Genomic DNA, 21287 nt, shown 5'->3' with positions numbered 1-21287 from the left:
TTTATTATTTAACAAAACAAAACAAAAAATTCGATTAATAATTTTTATACAATACAAGGTCTAAAATTCTATTAACCCAAAATAATATAATATAAATTAAAAGGTTGTAATTCAATTGGTTCAAAAGAAAAGGGTTTTAACATTTTTTCCAAACTAACAAAAATGAATCAAGAAAAATAAAATAAAATAGAAAGTTGGATCAAACCAAACAAATAGTAGGACCCTAATGAGAGAGTGTGGTTAATTACCAAATCCTTAGGTGACAAACTTAATTAGATTTAAACCAAATTTTGAGATTTCTTCAACCACTGCATAAACACACACACACACACAAATTGCAAATAGCTTAACTCATCATCATCATCATCATCATCATTATTTATGCCTAAACTTGTCCCCAAAATTAATTTGGTGAGCCACTCTTCTTTGAAATCCACAAACTACGTGTTGGATTAATTAATTCCATTTTTGTTGCCAAATTGGTTAATTTATGATTATTTCTTCTATCCATTTTGTTTTTTTAATTAAAAAATTTCCAAAGAGAGAAGAAGGTCGTTGACCCATTAATTTGTTGTGTTGTCCATTTCAACACTAATGTTTTTAAAAAGTCTTATGATTTTGCATTAAAGGAGGAAACTTTCAACATCTCCAAATGATTAATTAAAATCATTTTTTTTTTTTGTTGATGAGGTCCCATTTTGACTTTGTTTTTGTTTCTTTCAAATTTCAATATAGGGTAAGTACACATTTTTTTTTTAGAAATGTTAAGATATGAGTAATATTTTTTAACATGTGTTATTGTTGTTGGTACAATTAAATATCAAATTTTATTAAATTATGTAGAGTGTCGTTTACCAATTGTGAGATGTCACTTCTAAATAGTACTAAACACTATAAATACTTAATACCAATATTTTTTTTTTAATATGACACTAGTACGTATTAATTAACAATTCCAATTATAACCGCATTCTTATTTAACACTTTAAAGTATTTAATATTATACTTAAATGCACATTTACTTAATAATTTTTTTATATTATTTATTAGATTAAAATTAATAGGGCATCACTATTAAATTTTGTTGTTTTTTTTTTTTTTGAGATACTATTAAATTTTGTTGTTAAATTTAGTTTTAAAAATATTGTAGTAAAATATTATTTAGTTTTACAAATTTATTAAACGATCTACTAATAAGACGATCAATTATTTCGTACATTTATATATATATATTTTTTTTTTTTCAATTCATCGGTTTAGTAGGGTATTTATTTTGTTAGATAATTTGCTTAATTAATTATACAATAAATTTTTATTCAAAACAACATTATAGTTCTTCCACAATATAATGACCATTATACTATTTTGTGTAAAAGTTTAAAAAAATATAAAAAACTAAATAAACATAACTAAGTACTCTAGGGTGATTTTTTATATATTTTTTAAACATTTTTTTAAAAATTTCCCAAATTAAAAAAATAAAACCATAATTTTATCAACTTATATTTTAAAATGAATTACATCCCTCCAATATATTTTTGTGTCAATACAACCTAAGTACATAATTTTTTTTTAATGACACTACATATTAATTAATATGTATCATAAAAATATTATTATAATTATCATTTACAAGGTCCACAATCACAAATACTATATTATATATATATATAAAAAATTCTAATATTGTACCATTTCAACAATTTGAACTTTGTTAATTATGTAACCAAAAAAACCTCCCCATAATAATATGCCTAACAACAAATATTCCCAAAACAGATTTTCCTTACATTTCACTAATTACTTTCTTCTTCTCTAAATTCTCTACTCAAAATTCATCCATGGCACAACAATTTCCGCCATGGATTCTCACCTTCACCTTCATCATGATCACCATCAATCTCACTCTCCCAGTTCTCTCTTTCTCTCCTCAAAACATAGAAACCACCTACCCATACCCAAACCCATCTCCACCAACCTCTTCTCCCCTTCCATCAAAACCCCCATCTTCAAATTCACCCACTCAACTTCCGACGCCGGTCGAACCAGCGGCGACGACGGGTCCTTCCACGTCATCAAAAGGGAAGATAGCTAAGGTGGTAGCCGCTACGGCGGTTAGTACTGTGGTGGTTACTGCCGCAGCTCTCTTTTTCGTTCAACGATATATGGTCGCTAAAAGAAAGAGAGAGAATGGTGCCGTCGCGGTCGCCGGCGCCGCCGCTGGCGGCGGCGGCGGCGGAGGGCCGGTTGTGCAGACGATTGGTCGGAGTGAGTTTGTGAGGTATGATGGTGGTTTTAAGGGTTTCATTGTTGATGAAAATGGTCTTGATGTTTTGTATTGGAGAAAACTTGAGATGAAAAATAATAATAATAATAATAATAATAATTCAAAAGAAAATGGTAATGATGATAATCGTCGCCGGAGAAGGAATGAAGCTGTTCAAGAGATTCCTTTACTCAGGGGAAGATCATCAAGTTCTCATGTAGTTAAAGTTGTTGTTCCGGTAGAAGAAGAAGAACCCGAAACTCGATCGTCGTCGTCGTCTTCGTCGGCTCCACCGCCTTCGGCTCCTCCTACGCCTCCACCTCCACCGCCACCACCCCCGAAAAATACTTCTGCTCCTGCTCCTCCGCCTCCTCCGCCGCCTAAGAGGCATAATTTGCATTCGGTTCCGAAACCGCCATTGGGATCAAAAGGAGGTAAGGAGGAGGCAACAATGTCTACAACAGCACCGGTGAAATTGAAGCCGTTGCATTGGGATAAGGTGAATACGAATGCTGAACATTCCATGGTTTGGGATAAAGTCAATGACAATGGCTCATTTAGGTAAGTTTAATCAATAAATTTATATTTCTTGATTTATTATAAAATGTACTCTAATTTGATTCAATAGTTAGTTTAACATAAACACTAAACATTTTAGTATAAAGGGTTTTGTAACTATAAACAACTATTATGATCGCAAAACGACTATAAATTTACGTTGTATTGTATGATCATTGTAGTTGCATAAGTAAGATTATTTTACAAATTTTAGTATTTTACATTATTATTTTTGCAAATTTTCCCTTTTTAAGACTACCTTAAAAATGGACTAACTTTTTATGTACTAAAATGGCTTCGGTTTGATGTATTTTGGCTTCACTATTACCTATTTTTTTTGTACTAAAATGGCTTTTTGTTTGGTTTATTTACAGGTTTGATGGAGATTTAATGGAAGCTCTTTTTGGATGTGTTGCAACAAATAGAAAATCCCCAAAAGGAAACGAAGCACCAAAAGCTATAAATGCTCCCCCACCTCAAGTTTTCATACTAGACAACAGAAAATCACAGAACATAGCCATAATTCTCAAGTCACTCTACATTTCCAGAAGAGAAATCATTGATTCTCTCATGGATGGTCATGGTTTGAATGCCGAGACACTCGAAAAGCTCTCGAGAATCGCTCCCACCGAAGAAGAACAATCGAAGATCCTCGAATTCCATGGAGACCCCACTAGGCTAGCAGACGCCGAGAGCTTTCTGTTCCACATTTTGAAAGTTGTTCCGTCGGCTTTTACTCGCATTGACGCCATGTCGTTCAGGTCGAACTACAGTTTCGAGATTTTGCAGCTAAAGGAGTCTATTCGAACGCTTGATTCGGCCTGCAAGGAGCTGAGGACTCGCGGGCTGTTCATGAAACTATTGGAGGCGATTCTCAAGGCCGGGAATCGTATGAATGCTGGCACTTCTAGAGGGAATGCACAAGCTTTTAACCTCAATTCATTAAGGAAACTTTCTGATGTTAGAAGCACCGATGGAAAGACGACTCTTCTTCATTTCGTGGTGGAAGAAGTCGTTCGGTCTGAGGGAAAACGGTGTGTTTTGAATAGAAATCGCAGCACGAGTCGCTCATACTCGCGACAGAGTAGTAATAGCAGCAGCAGCAGTAGCTCAAGTAAGACGACGAGTTTAGCAAGTCACGAAAAAGAGAAGGAATATGTAATGTTGGGGTTACCGGTAGTGGGAGGTCTAAGTTCCGAATTCTCTAATGTAAAAAAAGCCGCAGCCATAGATTACGACACTTTTTCAACGACATCCTCTGCTGTCTTGAAAAGAGCAGAGGATGTTCGAAAACTTATCGTGTCACAATCCATTAAAGGTGGATTCGCGAGAGAGATGGAGACATTTCTCGACGCTGCAGAAGAGGAAGTTAAGGTTGTTGAGAGAGAACAATTGAGGGTAATGGAGCTCGTGAGGAAGACGACGGAGTATTATCAAGCGGGAACTTCGAAGGAGAAAGGAGCTCACCCATTTCAGCTCTTTGTTATTGTAAAGGATTTCTTGGTCATGGTTGATCTTGTTTGTGTTGAAATTGCCAGGGATTTGCAAAAGAAGAAGAAGAGAGTGGCGGCTGAAAGTCCACGATCGACACAACTTTCGAGCATGATTAGTACTACTACATCTCCGTCGGCTCATGTCAATAGGCCGACGGTAAAGTTCCCTAACTTGCCAGACAATTTCATGTCTGACAAGTCTAGTGATTCAGATGATGATTAATTTTTTTCGAGTATATAAGTTTTCATTTTTTTTTTCTTCATTTCTTGTACATAGAAAATCAAAAGAAATATGTAGGATGATTAGACTAGGATAAGGCAAAAAAGAGTGAAAAAAAAAAAGAGGAAAAGAGTTGATAATGAGGGTGATTTTTTTCTTCTTTTTTTCATTATTATTATTACTATACATTGTTTCAATCTTTTTCTTTGTTTTGATACCAAATTATCCATTAATTTGTTATGTTTTATATTGATCATCGTTTTAAGAAGAAATGAGTTCATTTTATTTTTGTTGTCACAACAAGTCTTTCATAATCCTTATATAGTACTCACAAGTTGTTTTTACAATTAATTAATTAAATGTAGTTATTAATTAATGGCAAAATTAACTTTGTCTATGTCTGATCATTATGTTTAGCGGTCTCGCTACTCAGATTATATCTCGGTCACACTATTATTGATTAATGAAATTCTCCTAATATTCTTTTTCCTTGTTGAGATTTTTTTTTTTTTTTTTTTTTGAATTTACTCTTGAGATTTTAGTGAGACTATTTTTTTTAAAAAAAAATTAATGTAATGTAGTTGTTATTAACCACTGGCATTGATGTACAATAAAATTTTGTTAAAGCCTTAATAACAAATTAACAATACAAAAATCATAAGAAAGAAAATGATGGCATTGACAATTTCACAGCCAATTGGATGGTTACCAATTTTAGGCCAATTAGACATTGTAACAACTAACTAATTGTATCTTCCATTGAGCTTAATCTCATTTGATGCTTCAAATTCAAACCAAGTCCATTTCATAAAATCAAATTATATAATATTACTAAAGCTTTAATTGACTTTGTTGGGTTCAACATAAAATGGTTGAGGATTGTCCCAACTTCAAATTATCAAAAGTAGTTGAGTACGTCCTTAGTCAAAGCCAACAACTCCAATCCAACCTATGACACAATCAATGCAATACAAAGAAGAAGAAAAATGCAAAAGGCACATGTAGTTTCTTAGCATTATTTAAGGTGTGATATCACTATTACATGATCGACCCTGAGATGAGGCGAGGCATACCCCTCAAGCCCCCGCATGCTCAGGGCTTCGAAATTATGAAAAAAATATCAGTCTATAAATAAAATATTAAATAATAAGAAAATATAACAAAGTAGTGTTTAGTGTAAATTATTGGTATAATTAAGTATCGAACACTACATAATTTAATTGAGCAATACTACATGTCTTAACAAATTGTCATGAATTAGCATATTGAGTAATGTGGCAATATTAAAAAATAATCCAAAAAAATGAAACATAAATTAATAAAATCATGCTATATTATTCATGATAAATTTTCGTAATGTACAACATTTTCTAATTTAATTTAGTAGCTATTATAGAATATCGCTATCTAATTATAAAATACATCACCTATAAATTAAACAACACTACTAATGACTATGCTAGAATACACCTTTACTTCTTTTGGCCCCCTAAACCAAATACTATATTTTATCATGCTCAACTTTTTTATGTACAAAGTAAATTTAAATTTTGTTAAAAGTTTTCTTTGAGTTGTGGAATCATTCCTAATCCATTGACTCTTTTATTTTTTATTTTTTCCCAATAATAAAAACATGCATTTTACCAAAATTGAAGGAGTTCTCACCAAGAATATCACACTATGTGAAAGATGCAAATATGAATAGCATTAATTAAAAGATCACACAAGTCACACCAACTACTTACTTATACACAACACTTTTGTTTCCCCACTAGAAAGGAAAAATCAACACAAGAAGACCAACTGTCCAAGGATGTGCCCTGTTTTTTTATTGGCCATTGAACACAGATTCCAGGTGTAAAATCATATCTCTAGCTTGTCAATGATTTACACATATCAACAAAGCAATCAATTAATTCTTGGTTGACTTTTTTCTTCCTCATCAATGTTGCAAATCACTATCATATATAGTTTACACATGAGTAAAAAGACTTAATTACAATCCATAACAATAATTATAAGCTAAAATTGGATTAGATTAAGGATTTACTTTTAAGGCACGCTTTGAAAGTCACTGTGTGATTGAAATTGAGTGTAATTTAGAGTAATTACGGGATTTGGCTGGCATGTTTGTTCAACCAAGTAATTACACAGTAGTTACGTAATTGGAGGTAATTCAGTGGTCTCAGTTACACTTTTCAATTCTTCTCATAGTTCTATGAAAATTGAGTGTAATTACATAATATTACTATTTTTAAATTATAATATTCTTAAACTGTTTAATTACTAACTTATTTGTCAAACATGATATTAATAACTCATATGCAATTATGATTTTATACCTAAATACATATGGTATTTTAAAATAATATATTTATTCTCATATGTAATTACTACTCTAATAATTACACAACATCTTTTAGACGCACTTTTAGAGTATGTTTGAATTATGGATTTTATACACAAATATTTTTCTATTTATAGAAAATTCTTTGAAACTTTTTACTCTGTCAAGCATTTTGTGATCATTTTAATTCTTCCAAACTTAGATATAAAGTTTTTGTTACAGTTTTTTGAATCCAAACAAAAGCATATTAAGGGACTTCATTTTATTTCATCAAAATTATAGGAAGGTTATGTTATGAAGTTGTCCAGTCACTTAATCTCGATTGACAAATGGCAACTCATGATTGGTTCCTACCCAACATTCTGTTATTTCTATTACTCCAAGTCCTACATAGTTTGGATACCAAAAATTAGAATAGGCATTCTTGGAGAGAATCTTGTGCGAGAACTCGATTTAGAGATTGTTTTTGTTTCTGTATTAGAGTGCTGAAAATCATTGTAAGGCGATTGATCGAAGCTTTTGTTGGTCGTTCCTACTATGGATTAGGCTCTTGAATTAGAACTGAACCACTTAAGTTGTGTTTGGTTGAAAGTAGTCAAATAAAATAATGAATTAAATTTTTATTTTATTCTTTTGTTTAGTTATATTTAATGTATTATTTCTATTTCATTTTAAAATAGAAAAAAATCATTTCAAATGCATTTATATATTATCAAATTTAGTGATAAGATAATAAAATATTTATAAAAATTTCGTAAAGATGAAAAGGAAACCATATATTATCAAATTCTTAATTGGTAGCAGTGACTGACTGACTGATGACTTATACAAAATGATTATTCAAAGACAATCAATTCAATTCTAGAACTAAAGTTATTTTGTTTTACTTTATGTGATATATTTGTTAGTTTTGGCTCAAAACTCAAAAGTCAAGCCCCTAATTTGGTTTGAAATAATTCAAACAATTGTGAGATAATATGCCTCAAAATTCTTGTAATATGGAACATTTTCTTTGCCACATTAGTCAAGAAAAATTCATCAGTCCAGCGAAGAGCATCAGTTTAGGCAGAGAAAAATTCAGTGAGTAAGAGCATTTGCATAGACGAACTTTAGGGAGAAAATACTCACTGAGTGAGTGTTTTAGTGAGTTTAGAGAAACACTTCGGGAAAATACATTGAGAGATATTATTAGTGAGAAATATTTGTATATGCATTTTGTATATTTCTTACTCAATTTAATAATATCAGTTGTCTCGTGTGAAGTAAATTAGTTGTTACGTATTTATTACTTTCGTACACAATAATATTAAGGGCAAATGAATGTGATAATGTCTAATTGAAATTGTCAATACATAATATTGTGGACAATGTCCCACATGGAATAAATGGTAGAGAATTGAGTCATATATAAGAACATGGGCTACTCCACTCATTGTCAATTGGTTTTGAGATGGAACCCCATGATTCTCAACACATAATATCATTTGGGATAAACTTTGAGTTTTATGGTTGCCATTCCTTCCATTCTCTTTTCTTGAAGTCAAAAAAGTGCACTCTGATTATTATAGTAAACATATTAAAGAGAAGATCCAAATTAAGTAATTATACTAGTTTATGAATTCAAACAAAGATCATGATAGGTAAATCCTTATTCCCCATTGTGTTATGCAATGATGGAACTTATTGTGGCCTTAGATAACTTTTTTATTTTATTATATTTTTTTGGATAAGAGGGGAGTTGGGGTGTGGCTCTTCTCTCTGGGTGTAACCAATAGAGCTCCAACCCCACTCACGAATATTCGCCAAGACTCTTTGAGGCGGGTTGCTCTTGCTAAAACACTAGGTGCATGAATGCCCTTGAGATGGATATCAAGGGTGGCTAGACTGGCAAATATTGTCCTCGAATTTAAGATTCCTAAAGGAGTTACCTAGATGACCTCTAGCGCGGGAAACCACTTGGAAGTGAGTACTTTGCCACTAGACCACTCACTCAGTAGCCTTTGATATCTTAGAGATTCTTGAATATGGTGTTGGCATTGACACCTTATTAGGTGTAGTTGAACTTGGAACTTTGTGTTGTTGTATTGGCTTTGACACCTTAGATGAGTAAGAACTTGAAATTTGCTTTGAAACTTTAGGAGTATTATTGGAATTTAGTAAGGGCCTTGATACTCTGGCACTAGTACCAATAACCTATACCAATTAAAACAACAAAAAAGTAAGATAATGGATTCAACTAAAATGTAATTTTTTCAATGAACAGAACTAAAATCATGAACTAATGTGATAATCTTATGAAAAAATGCTAAGAGGCACCTTATGGTGCTAAGCAGTAAGCACTGAATGAGATGATATATTACTATTGATCAGTAATGTCAATGGGGCGGGTCGGATCTGATCCGACTCTGATCCGACCTGATCCAGATCATATACGGATCTGCCCCGCCCCGCCCCGCTGGATCAGATACTCGGATCGGATCTGATCCGACCCGCCTTATACGGATCGGATCTGATCCGACCCAACTTTTTTTTTTAAAAATAAAAAAATATATTTTATCTCTAAATTTATATTTTTTTTCCAAAATTTATTTGTTTAAGAACTAATAATGCATTATTTTTTTCTTATATATTTTTATTTTATTTGTCAAAATCAATAAAAAAAAATATATCAAATTCTTATCACATAAAAATGTAATTTTACTATTGAAAAATTAATTTACCAAATTTTAGAAATTCCACTAATATAATCATCAATAATAATGTAGTATGATGATTACATGAAATAAATCTCCTCTAAAAAAATACATGAAATTAACTATAAACTTTTTATATGTTGTTCTTCTAGTCTTCAAGGTTTACTGATAAATATGTTAATAATAAAAGTAAGATTTTTTATACTGGGTCACAACAAATTGTAATTTTTGTAACTAATACTTTTAGTGATGGACCTATTTTAGTCACAACATAAGAATGATGATTTATAATTAGTTACAACTTTTTTACTTTTAGTCACAAATTTTGTTGTGATTAAAAATAAGACTTTTTGTAGTGATATTTTTCTTATCAATCTTTAAAAAAAATTTTTTTAAAAAAAATGGTTATAGAACACATATTTTTTAAAAACAAAAAATTACTTTTATTTTTATGATTAAAAAATTAAAAAAATTAAAAAAATTAAAAATATTAGCAAATGCCCTTAAATAATCAAATATTTAAGAGTCAAATAATAGTATTAATTACTCATTATTATAATATTTAATTAATTAGTATTTTTATTTGATAAACAAAAATTAAATATTATTCTTATTAATTAATAATATGTTTATATTAAATGTAAATTATTGTTGCATACATATATAAAAGTGCTATAATATAAAAGTGTAAATTATTGTACAAATTAAATAGTGCCTATACATAAAATCGATCTATTGTGTATAACATTTGTTACTTTACTTTCTTATTATAACCTTATATTTAAGATTTTTCTTAAAGCAGAAGGTAGGGAATTTTACAAATAATAATAATTATTATAATCAAATAATTAAAATATAGAGTGGCCAGTATGTATATATATTTTTATTTTTATCTATATATATGTACTCATATATATGAGAATTAAGTTGAGAGAGTAATTAATTAAAATAATAATATATAATGTGGTCTATGGGCAGATCATATATGTCTAATGGTGGTATAAAACTGGCCTTACACCTTAAAAAAATATATTACAAAGTAAATTTTTTTTTTAAAAAAATATATATTTAAAACGGATCGGGTCAGATCCGATCCGTAAAAAAATTAAGCGGGGCGGGTCGGATCTGATCCAAGATCCAATAACTATCCGAATGTTTCGGATCAGTAATGATCCGTTGGATCGGATCACTAATCCGATCCGAATGAATGGATCTTTTTGCCATGCCTACTATTGATACAAATTAATATTAGATCTCACACATTTTGATTTAACAATTAATATAGAAAACCGTTCACCACTCATAACGCACTATACCAATATAGTGTTGAGTACCATAAAGTGTAATAATGCTCTAATCTTTTGATATTCATTCTAACTGTCCAAATGTCACATTCTCTTCTTTACCCTTTGAATCATATCAAATCTCCACTCATTATCTAAAATCATTCTGTTTGATTGCCAATTAGTTTCGAGTTAAATATTGTTGCGTAATGTAAGGCAATATAAAAAAAAAATCAATAAGATGGAGTAAATAATACAACATTGTTAGTTGTAATTCACAATAAAAATTACACAATTGTATCAAAAAATACGAGAACATAAGAGTGATTATGTAGCTTAGATGTTTTTTTTTCCCTTCTTATGAAGCCTTTTAATATAATTATGAAAAATGAAAACAGAGATTTTTTTTGGGGACAAAAAATAGAGACTTTTTGAAATAAAGGCATAATCTATAAATAAGGCAATAAAATAAGATAAAATGGTATATATTTAAACATACTCGATCGGTTTCCCTTTTAAAATTAATAATTATAATTAGGTGGAATTAATCTTTATAAAAAAAATTATTTTAATACGAGTATTTCGGTACATTATATATTTATATATATATAAAAAAGGAAAAATAGGTATAGTAATCTAGGGTTTCTTTTATATCATTTAAAATATCATCTATAGATCTTTCTCTTCTCCAATATTTTGTATCTGTAATCGATTAAAATTTAAACAGAGAATCAAATCAAAAATTAGAATATGGTACGAACTTATTATGCTATGAAGGGTTATAAGATGAAGAAATCTCATGATGATGAGAAAGAAGAAGAAGAAGAAGAAGAAGTTGACTATGATGGAATTCCAATTAGTAATCCTCATCATCAATTACAAACAACAACAACCCTCAAATCATCACAACCTGGTGTTATATTTGTTCTTGAAAAAGCTTCTTTGGAAGTTGCCAAAGTTGGAAAGGTATACATATATATATATATTATTTGATTATATATTGTAAACTCTCTGTTTTTGTTAGATTGGAAAATTAGGTTTATAATTTTTTTACTATTTTTTTTAGGAGTGCCAATTATAACCTTCTATTACAATTTCTTAATTAACCTCCATACTCGAAATCATATGCAGAAATATTTTTTTTTATAATGGTATATATTTGTTATAGTTAGTGTACCATCCTTGTAAATTTTTGATGAAAAATTCTAAATGGTTTACAATACAAAAAATAAACATGTGTTCGAAAAATTTCAAACGTATTTTTAACACAGTAAATTATTCGAAAATTTTTAAAAATTTACAGTATGATATTATAACTTATAAGCATAGTGAACAACACCATGAAAAAAATCTTCAGCTTGTAGTTTCAAACACGAAAATTAATTAAAAGGTTTTAATTAATAAGAGGTTAACAGTAGCACTCTTCATTATTTTTTAATTCTAATGTTGTTCTTATGTATGTGTATTTTATTAGTTCTGCTAGTATATATATATATATATATACATTTTTAATATAAGAACGGTTACAGTCAACTTCTTATTATAATCTAATACTGGAATATTTTATTTAAATAGTTATATCATTTACAGGAGTTTTTTGAACACACTTAATAGACTATAATATACAACTGAATACAGTTATGAAAAAAAATTAAAAATATTCTAACATGTGATTTTTGATCGTAGAAGTTGACTAAGAGATCGTAACGAGAGATTGAAATTAACACTTTTTTTTTTTTTTATATATATATATATTTAACAAATTGTCTTTCTATATTTTTGACAACAGAGCTACCAGCTTTTAACCTCAGATCACAAAGATTTCTTAAACAAACATAAAAAAAGTGAAAGTGATTATCGACCTGATATTGTCCATCAGGTTTGTTTATTCTTTCATATGTATATATATATATTAATTAATTGAGATTAATTATTATGATTATTATTGTAGTTAATTGATTAATTTGGAAAATGTGTGTGTATATGTATAGGCTCTTTTGGCCATATTAGATAGTACACTTAACAAAGCAGGAAGAGTAAAAGGATTATACATAAGAACTGAGAAAAGGGTTCTAATTCAACTCAAACCTCAAACTCATTTGCCAAGAACATCCAAACGTTTTTATGGTCTCATTTGTAAGTAATCATTAATTAACTACTAATTCACTATCATATAACTTCACTTTTCTTTAATTTAGTGTTACTTATTTCTTTGTTAACCTGCTAACAAAATAGTATGAAGATCGGTCAGGACAAACTCTCAATTGAATCGATTATCTGAAAAAGAACAAGCAGCACGAGCCAAATAATTAGTTGCCTTATTTATAGACTTCTTTATTTTTGTGTTTATAAATATATTCACAGTTTATTTTATTTTTATTTTTGCAGCGCAATTGCTACAAAAGCTAAGTATAAAGGATGAAAAAACTCACACGAAACTTTTGCGAGTAATCAAAAATCCTGTAACTCAGTATTTGCCTGTTAATTCTCATAGAATTGGTGAGCTTTTCAACTCTTGTTTTTTTTAATAGGTATTATCATATAGTATTTACATTAACTAGATTTTTTTAATTAATATAAACATATATGTTTGAGAATGAAAAAAATTTGTGAATAGTTTAGAGTTGTTAATAAATAGACTTGTTCTGTAATGATACCTTTAAATTATGGCCACATAAAGTAATTTTTTTTTGAAAAAAAGGTTAACAGAAAGTAAGTGAAGGAAATATTTATAAAGAATTTTTGGAAAGAAAAAATGAAGAGCAAAATTCTATAAGAATCATAATAATTAACCCCTATTTATTTTATGTTTGAATGACAGGATTCTCTTCTAGCTCAAACAAGTTGATAAAAATGAATGATTATGTCCATAACTTTGAAAGTGATAGAGACATAGTTTTTGTGGTATGTTATAAAATGTATTATATATATATATTTTAATTTAATTTTAGTATAAATATTATGGGATATGATTTTGTCCTGTTATTGTACTTTCACGGATTGTAATCCGTGATGTACGGCAGTCGTCAGATGAGGGAGTTATTTGATCTGACGGCTGAGATTAATCTAGAGGTAATCAGGGTTAAAAAGTAAAAACGTACCCTGAGACCCATTTAATGTACCACGGAATACATTCTGTAAAAGTACATCATGGGACAAAATCATATCCCTAAATATTATTAAAAATTGTTATTTGATTCATATAATTATGCATGGATTTTGATCAGGTTGGTGTAATGGCTCATGGGAAAATTGAACCAGATTACCATATTGATGATTTTGTATCTGGTAATTAATTAAACTCTAATTTCGTCTTAATCTTTTTTTAAACATAAATTATTAATTTCTTTTTATTATTTTTCTTTTAACTAATTTTGTTTTTGTTATTTGTTTTTAGTTTCTAATTACTCGTTGAGCGCTGCACGCTGTACAAATATGATTTGCCAGTCGCTAGAGGAAAAATGGAACATAATTTGAAGTGAATTTTCAAGTTTTTATCAACGAAAAAATGAAAAATTTGTGTGCGTGTTTTGTTTCATATTACTCATATGTGAGCGATATGTAGAGTACTTTATAATTCATATAATAATTTTAATTGGATAAAAGTTATGTTTTGTATATGATTCTATTAAAGAATAATTTTGTCTTGTTGTTAGGGTTAGCTATTAATTTTTTTTTGAAAATAAAGTGTTTTATAAATAGGAAAATTAGACTTTTCGATCCTTACAAAGGGTATCGAGGAGGGCTCAAGACCTGAAATGTTTTGGGCGAAAGCCCGTCTAGCCACATTATAGACAGCAAAATTACAACAACAAGAAATAAACGAAAAGTTACAAAACAAAAAAATTTACAAAGTTGATTACATAAAAAGTTTTTAGGGTTAGCTATTAAAAACTATATGTAATTGTGAATTTCATTTTTATTGCTCAGTTTTTACTTTTGATTTCCATGTCTAAAGTTCATTTTTTTTAATAAAATTTTAAATGAATTTCATTCTTTATATATTACTTCACTTATATTATATAGCATGAAGACAATCTTGGATAAGAAATTATAATTTTTGCATTGATTTGTTAAAAAATTCCTCTAGAAACTTTTGAAATTATTAGATTTAAAATTTTTTGTCTATGCCCATTCAATTTCACTAACACGATGATTGTAACTAATTATCAGTACTAAATCGTACTCCTTAAACTTTCAGATGGAAAATTTTTTAATTAGTCTAATTAATGCATATGAGAACTTTTTATTCAATCATATCAATTAAATGATCATTAATAATAATTAAGAATAGAAATTTTATGAATATATATGTTGAAAGTAAGGTAATAATTAATTAAGAATTAAAACTTTGTTAAAAAATAGTTAGATAATGTACATAACAAGCTAGATTTATCTACATAATTAGTAAAATATTATCATAACCAATATTCTAATAATAATAATTACTAATTACAAGTATTTTTGTTTGAGTTGAATGGTCACACTCATGCACATCTTCCAAACAACTTAACTAATAATTTAATACTCTTCTCTCTTCATAATCATAATCAAAATCATTAATTAGTATTTAAAAGTTAATTAAGTCAAGAGAAAGATCTTTCTCAGATTTGAGTGTATATAGACACATATTATATAATATTAATAATAATGTCATCTGATGATGATTACAACATTATTAATGTTAATGTTAATAGTAATGAAGATGATGATTATGTGGTGATTAAGAAGAAAGGGTTGCAATTAGGAAATAATACTAATAATTATGATTATGTTGATGAAGGATGTGATAGTAATAATTATAATGAGAAGAAGAAGGTGTTAGTAGTTGGTGTTGAGAAAGACAATAAGGCAAGTCGACATGCTTTGAAATTTGCTATTGATCGTTTTTTAATCTCAACAAATAGAAAAATCAGAAGAAATATTAATAATACTATAAATAATAATAATAATGATGATGATATTAGTCTCATTCTTCTCCATGTTCGTCTTCACAATCCAACCTTTCCTCTATCTCATTTTCATGATCTATCATCAAGTAAGTATACATCTTTCATTCTCTTTCATTCATTTATAAATGTATAAGCATGGAGAATTCTCTTTTTTATGATTTTTAAAGTATAAGCTTACAAAAATTTATAGTTTTTTTTTTTGTTCAAACAAAAAATATTGTACGAGAAAACTTAAAAAAAAAAAGTTAAAAAATATTGAACAAATAGCATAAATTACCTGATTACCCTTTTATGATAACTAGTTACTCTTTTAGTTACCATAAGAATATCTAATTACATTTAAAAATTCATAAAATTTGTAATTTGCTTTATAAACAATACATAATATAAATTGCGAAAAAATATTTTCGAAAAAATCTTTTCTAGTCATGTGATACCACAAGATTAGTTAGCAACTTTGTAAAACCTCTAACTAATTCTGTGATGTCATGTGACTCGAAAGAGTACTATCAGAATACATAATATATATTATGTATTATGATATTATACTCTCTCAAGGATCCAGAGTCGATCCTGAGATTAATTGGGCCTATAATGTAGTAACAAAATTGTTTAGTTATTTTCAAACAAAAAATATAGTATTTTAAAAAATTATTAAAAAAAAATATATATTTTTAAAGTGACTTGTTTTAGACCTTTGGGCATGGTGGACCTTAGGCTTGTGCCTAGTCCGATCATGGAGGGATTTTAACAAATCACATGACACTATGAGATTGGTCAAGTCAGCAGCTATGCAGCTCTCTCGACCAATCTTATAATTCATGTGATTTGAAATATTATTCTTTTTCATTTATACAGATAATAATTATTATTTATATATCCATGAGCAATATAATTGATTTATATGTTCAAAACAAAATTATGTATAGTTAATAATATTCATATAATAAAAAATATTTTATATATAAATTAATTGGGGTGATGATGATGATTAGGGGAGAGCACTTCAAGCAATTTTGTTGAAAGAGAAGCAAATGATTGGGAGTTGGAAATGTTAAGTCCATTTAGATACTTTTGTGCCCGTAGACAAGTATGTAATTATTCATTAATCTCATCATTAATTAATTTAATTAATTATAGCTAGCTTTAGATAATTAATTTGTATTATAATTAATGCAGATAAAATTTGAGATAGTTGTAGTAGAGGATTTTGATGTGGCACAAGCATTGATTGATTATACCATACACCATCGAGTTGAGAATTTGTTTCTTGGTGCCACCTCATCATCATCCAATGGCTTCTCTAGGTAATAAAATCTATACTTGTAAAATGTAATATGAGGAGTACTATGAATGTCTTATTATAATATCTTAGTTAATTTTTGTATTTGAAAATAGAAATATTTTTTAAAATTATTTTTACGAGAGTGTTCGTTATACTTATAACATGATTCTTATAATTTTTTTTAAAATTTTCGAATAGTTTATAGATTTGAAATTTTTTGAGCACAAGTGGTCGACTGGAATATCAGAAACTCTATTTTTAGTATTGTAAACTATTCGAAATTTTTTATAAATTTATAGGGATGATATTATATTGCTAACAAAAAAAATTGAAAAAAAATATTCTAACATGTGATTTCGGGTGTAAAAGTTAATTAAGAGGTTATAATTAACACTCGTCATGTAATATATATATTAGGCTAATTTAAGATTTTTGATTCTCGAAATTTGATATGTATCAAATCATATCTCTTAAACTTTTCATGCCATTAAACATTCTCTCAGAACTATTAAAATTGTTAGATTCAAGGATTTTTTTTTCTAAATTTACTAACAGAAATCTAATATGAATGAAATTGACAAAAGTTCTCGAATCTAATAATCTTAATAATTTAGAGAAAAAATTTAAAAGCTAAAAAAATTTAAGGGCATGATTTGATATATGTTATTAATTCAAATTAGCCTATACATTAATCACAATACAATTTTTATTCAAAACTATTGTTACTACATACTAATTTGGTAATATCTTATCCATGCAAGTAAACAAGTTTTCGGGTAAAATTGTCATCCCTAATACCAAATCGATATATTATCTTTTTTGAACCATATTATTACTATCAGATTTGTTGTTTGAAATTAGAGAGTGTAATTTGGTGGTAATTACAATTCAATTTATAATGAAAATAGGGGACACAACTATACAATGACTTAATAAATTTTTATGTGCAGGCTATTCAAGAAGAGTAGTTGTTGTACTCCAAACACAGTGCTAAAATGGGTACCTGATTTCTGTAATGTGTACATAATCTCTAGACAAGGAAAGTTGAGCGGCGTAAGAAACGCGCGTTGTCCTCTTCCAATTATTCCGAGACATAATCAAGGCCATCATCGTCAAACTCATCATCCTTGTCTCGGTCATCTTCCTCATGACATGTAAGCCCTATCTTATTCTATTTCAATAATGTCCAACATTATACATCGTTATTAGTATAAATAATTAATATTAAATCACATGTATTAAATTTAAAAAATTTAAATTGAGATATATGGGACCTGTTACTACTCCCATGAATGCCCCCTCTCAATTGGCTTGCGACGGGCTTGTAACCTGTATAGGCGTGCACAGGCCTGTACCTAAGACCCCCACTTAATGAACCCGACCCATACAAAAATGACTCCTAATTTTCCAAAATTAACATTTTATATACAATGTATGTAGGTTGGTGAGGAGATCTAGTGGTGATATTAATTCACATGATGAGATTGTATCAGTAGCAGAGTCAGATGTGAGTTTTGTAAGCTCATCACAAATGAGTACTACAAGTAGTAGTAAAGTAGTAACCATGTTCAACTCATTCTCATCAGACTTTAATATTAAAATTAACTCGTACTCGAGTAAGTCAACTTGTTCACTACCGCCACTCGATGATAGTTTTCTCGATAAATTCTCTTCGGTTCTTGCGTGTAAGGCTCGTCGACGTCGTTGCACACCACTTCTCTTAACACACAGACTAGTAAGAATTTATTAATTTATTATTTTTCATTACAAATAATATATATAATAAGGTGTTTCGGTGTCCCTAAAAATTGATACACTGATGTATTTTGTTTGTGTTTTTGATATCTGAATAATTTACAATATAGTTCTAACAAATTGTTTGAACATTATTTTCAGTATATTAAATTATTTTAATTTTTCTAAAAAAAATTATAAAATATTTTAAATAACTACAGTATATACCACTATATAAAACATTAAGATTAAAACGTTCTAAATATCAAAAACATGAAATACTTATATAATAATTACTATATAGTGTTGTGGATCCTAAATTAATTGTAAGGTTAAAGGAGGATCATAATTTCAAAAAATTAAATTAATAATATGTGTTATAATGTTTTAATTATGTGTTGCAGAAATCTATGGAAGATGAGATGAGGAGACTTAAATTAGAGCAAAATAATAATATATCATAAAAAGTATGGTTGTGGTCGCAAATTAATTAGGTATATTAATTAATAATATTATTCTTATGTATTCATTTTTTTTTAATATTAGGGTATAGAAATTACTTTTATTTTTACTAAATAGATTTTTTTGTTTGTTTGTTTTTTTTTTAATCTACTACTTGCATATTTTTTATCCAAATTTTATTTACACATGACATTGTATATTTATTGTAGATTATAATATTCACTTGTTTTTCCGAAAAATCTCAAATAATTTAGAGCATTAAAACGACATTTGTATATTGTATTATTATTAAAAATAAAGTTGAAAATAATAAACTACATTGGTATTTAAAAAAATACCTGTATGCATGAAACTAACTATTTATATATTATTTTTGATACTGTAAATTATTTGAAATTTCAAACATAATGCCTACTATATACAAATTTAAGTTATAATTTTTTAATTATTAAAAATAAAGTTGAAAATAATAAACTACATTGGTATTTTAAAAAATACCTGTATGCATGAAACTAACTATTTATATATTATTTTTGATACTGTAAATTATTTGAAATTTCAAACATAATGCCTACTATATACAAATTTAAGTTATATTTTTTTAATTAATTTATTGACACTAACATGTCATGATTTCAATTATGCAGTTTCATGGAGAAAAAAAATACTATGGAAGAAAGAAACAAGAAAAACAGAAGAATTGAAAGCTAGTTAAGATAGAGAAGAATCATTGAGAAGAAAAAGAAAAAAAAAAAAGAAAAATAACTGATCAATATAACAATGTAATTCTATATATTAATTATTATTGCTCTAAAAAAACTAGCTAGATTAAATTATATATATATTTAGGCATGTTAATTAATAGATTAATTATTTTCACTGCATTGTACTCAATTATTGAGATATAGAACAATATATCCAGTTGAAGTACAAATTATACATGTACTAGTTTTCTTTTGTCTTTCTATTTATTTTTAAATAATTGTATGTATAATGATCAATAAATTAAAAATGCAATTAAATATATTTTTTCAGAGCCAAAAATTTATTTCATGTATTAATCTTTACCCACATCGATCAAAAATTATATATATGCAATCTGTTACAATTATAAACACTCAAAATTAACATTACATATTCATATTAAAATTCTAACACAATTTTAAATATGTAGTCATTATAATTCGTAGATGATTTCTAACCTTCTTGGGTAGTAGTTGAGATTTGAGGGTGAACACTTTTTTATTTTCTCAAATCTTAAAGATAACAAATACTAGAACAAAATATAAGAGCAAATTAAGTAATGAGAATTCAATTCAATAGATGTTATCTCTAAAATTGACAAGATGAGATGAGGAATATTTTCGAAATGTGGTATGGAATTACGCTAAGAAGACGTTGGATCCAAAAAACTTTCTAGGCAAGACCCACCAGGAGATGATCCCTATTGGGCCTTGATAAGACTTTTTTTTGAAATTATTGTTATTGGGTATCAGTGGTGTCTAACATCCTTTAGATGTGTTACCTTTCAATTGGTTAACGATACTGTCTAAAAATTATTACACTAAATTATATGAAACTCGATACTTAATTGCATCAAGATATTGACACGTAGGAGAGTGCTAACCACTACTAATACCTTTTAGCATTTCTCTTTCCACGATCTTCAATTTTGACTTCTCTTCACAATAGTTCAAGCAATCAATTCTTCAAAGTACAACAAAGGGAATAAAATGGATTGTTGCTCAAGGTACCCAACGCTAAGCACCTCATGACCAACTACTCTTTTTGGCTACCAGCTACTCCCTTGGTCAACATCACCTCCTAACCAGCTGTTCCTATTGGCCAACAACGCCCAACCCCAGGTATCCTCCGCCCAACACTACTCGAGGTACATTGTGCGCCCATCATTGATTTTCTTTAAGTGCTCCAATCTTCCTATCCAAGTTTAGGCTTTGAAGAGTGATTATAAACACTACAAAATCGTGTTAAAA

General features: G+C 28.4%; 3 protein-coding genes across 3 annotated transcripts; all 3 read left to right on the top strand.

Annotated features, from left to right (window-relative positions):
* Nucleotides 1-1668: 1668 nt before the first annotated feature.
* On the top strand, nucleotides 1669-4737 carry LOC115708916 (formin-like protein 4). Its single transcript, XM_030636943.2, has 2 exons — nucleotides 1669-2827; nucleotides 3199-4737. The coding sequence occupies exons 1-2, from the start codon at nucleotides 1842-1844 to the stop codon at nucleotides 4538-4540; spliced, it is 2328 nt and encodes a 775-aa protein (XP_030492803.2). The 5' UTR covers nucleotides 1669-1841; the 3' UTR covers nucleotides 4541-4737.
* Nucleotides 4738-11459: 6722 nt separating this feature from the next.
* LOC115711464 (uncharacterized) lies at nucleotides 11460-14478 on the top strand. Its single transcript, XM_030639806.2, has 7 exons — nucleotides 11460-11826; nucleotides 12650-12739; nucleotides 12852-12996; nucleotides 13249-13359; nucleotides 13682-13764; nucleotides 14088-14148; nucleotides 14258-14478. The coding sequence occupies exons 1-7, from the start codon at nucleotides 11611-11613 to the stop codon at nucleotides 14335-14337; spliced, it is 786 nt and encodes a 261-aa protein (XP_030495666.2). The 5' UTR covers nucleotides 11460-11610; the 3' UTR covers nucleotides 14338-14478.
* Nucleotides 14479-15510: 1032 nt separating this feature from the next.
* Nucleotides 15511-19295, top strand: LOC133036069 (uncharacterized). Its single transcript, XM_061112536.1, has 5 exons — nucleotides 15511-15711; nucleotides 16992-17119; nucleotides 18048-18251; nucleotides 18538-18832; nucleotides 19236-19295. Exons 1-5 carry the CDS (start codon nucleotides 15511-15513, stop codon nucleotides 19293-19295), a joined length of 888 nt encoding a protein of 295 aa, XP_060968519.1.
* The last annotated feature ends 1992 nt before the right edge of the window (nucleotides 19296-21287 follow it).

This window comes from Cannabis sativa, chromosome 3, assembly GCF_029168945.1.
Source record: "Cannabis sativa cultivar Pink pepper isolate KNU-18-1 chromosome 3, ASM2916894v1, whole genome shotgun sequence".
Classification (NCBI taxonomy): domain Eukaryota; kingdom Viridiplantae; phylum Streptophyta; class Magnoliopsida; order Rosales; family Cannabaceae; genus Cannabis; species Cannabis sativa.
The sequence above is the reverse complement of the archived record's forward strand: the minus strand, read 5'-3'. Positions and strand labels throughout refer to the sequence as shown.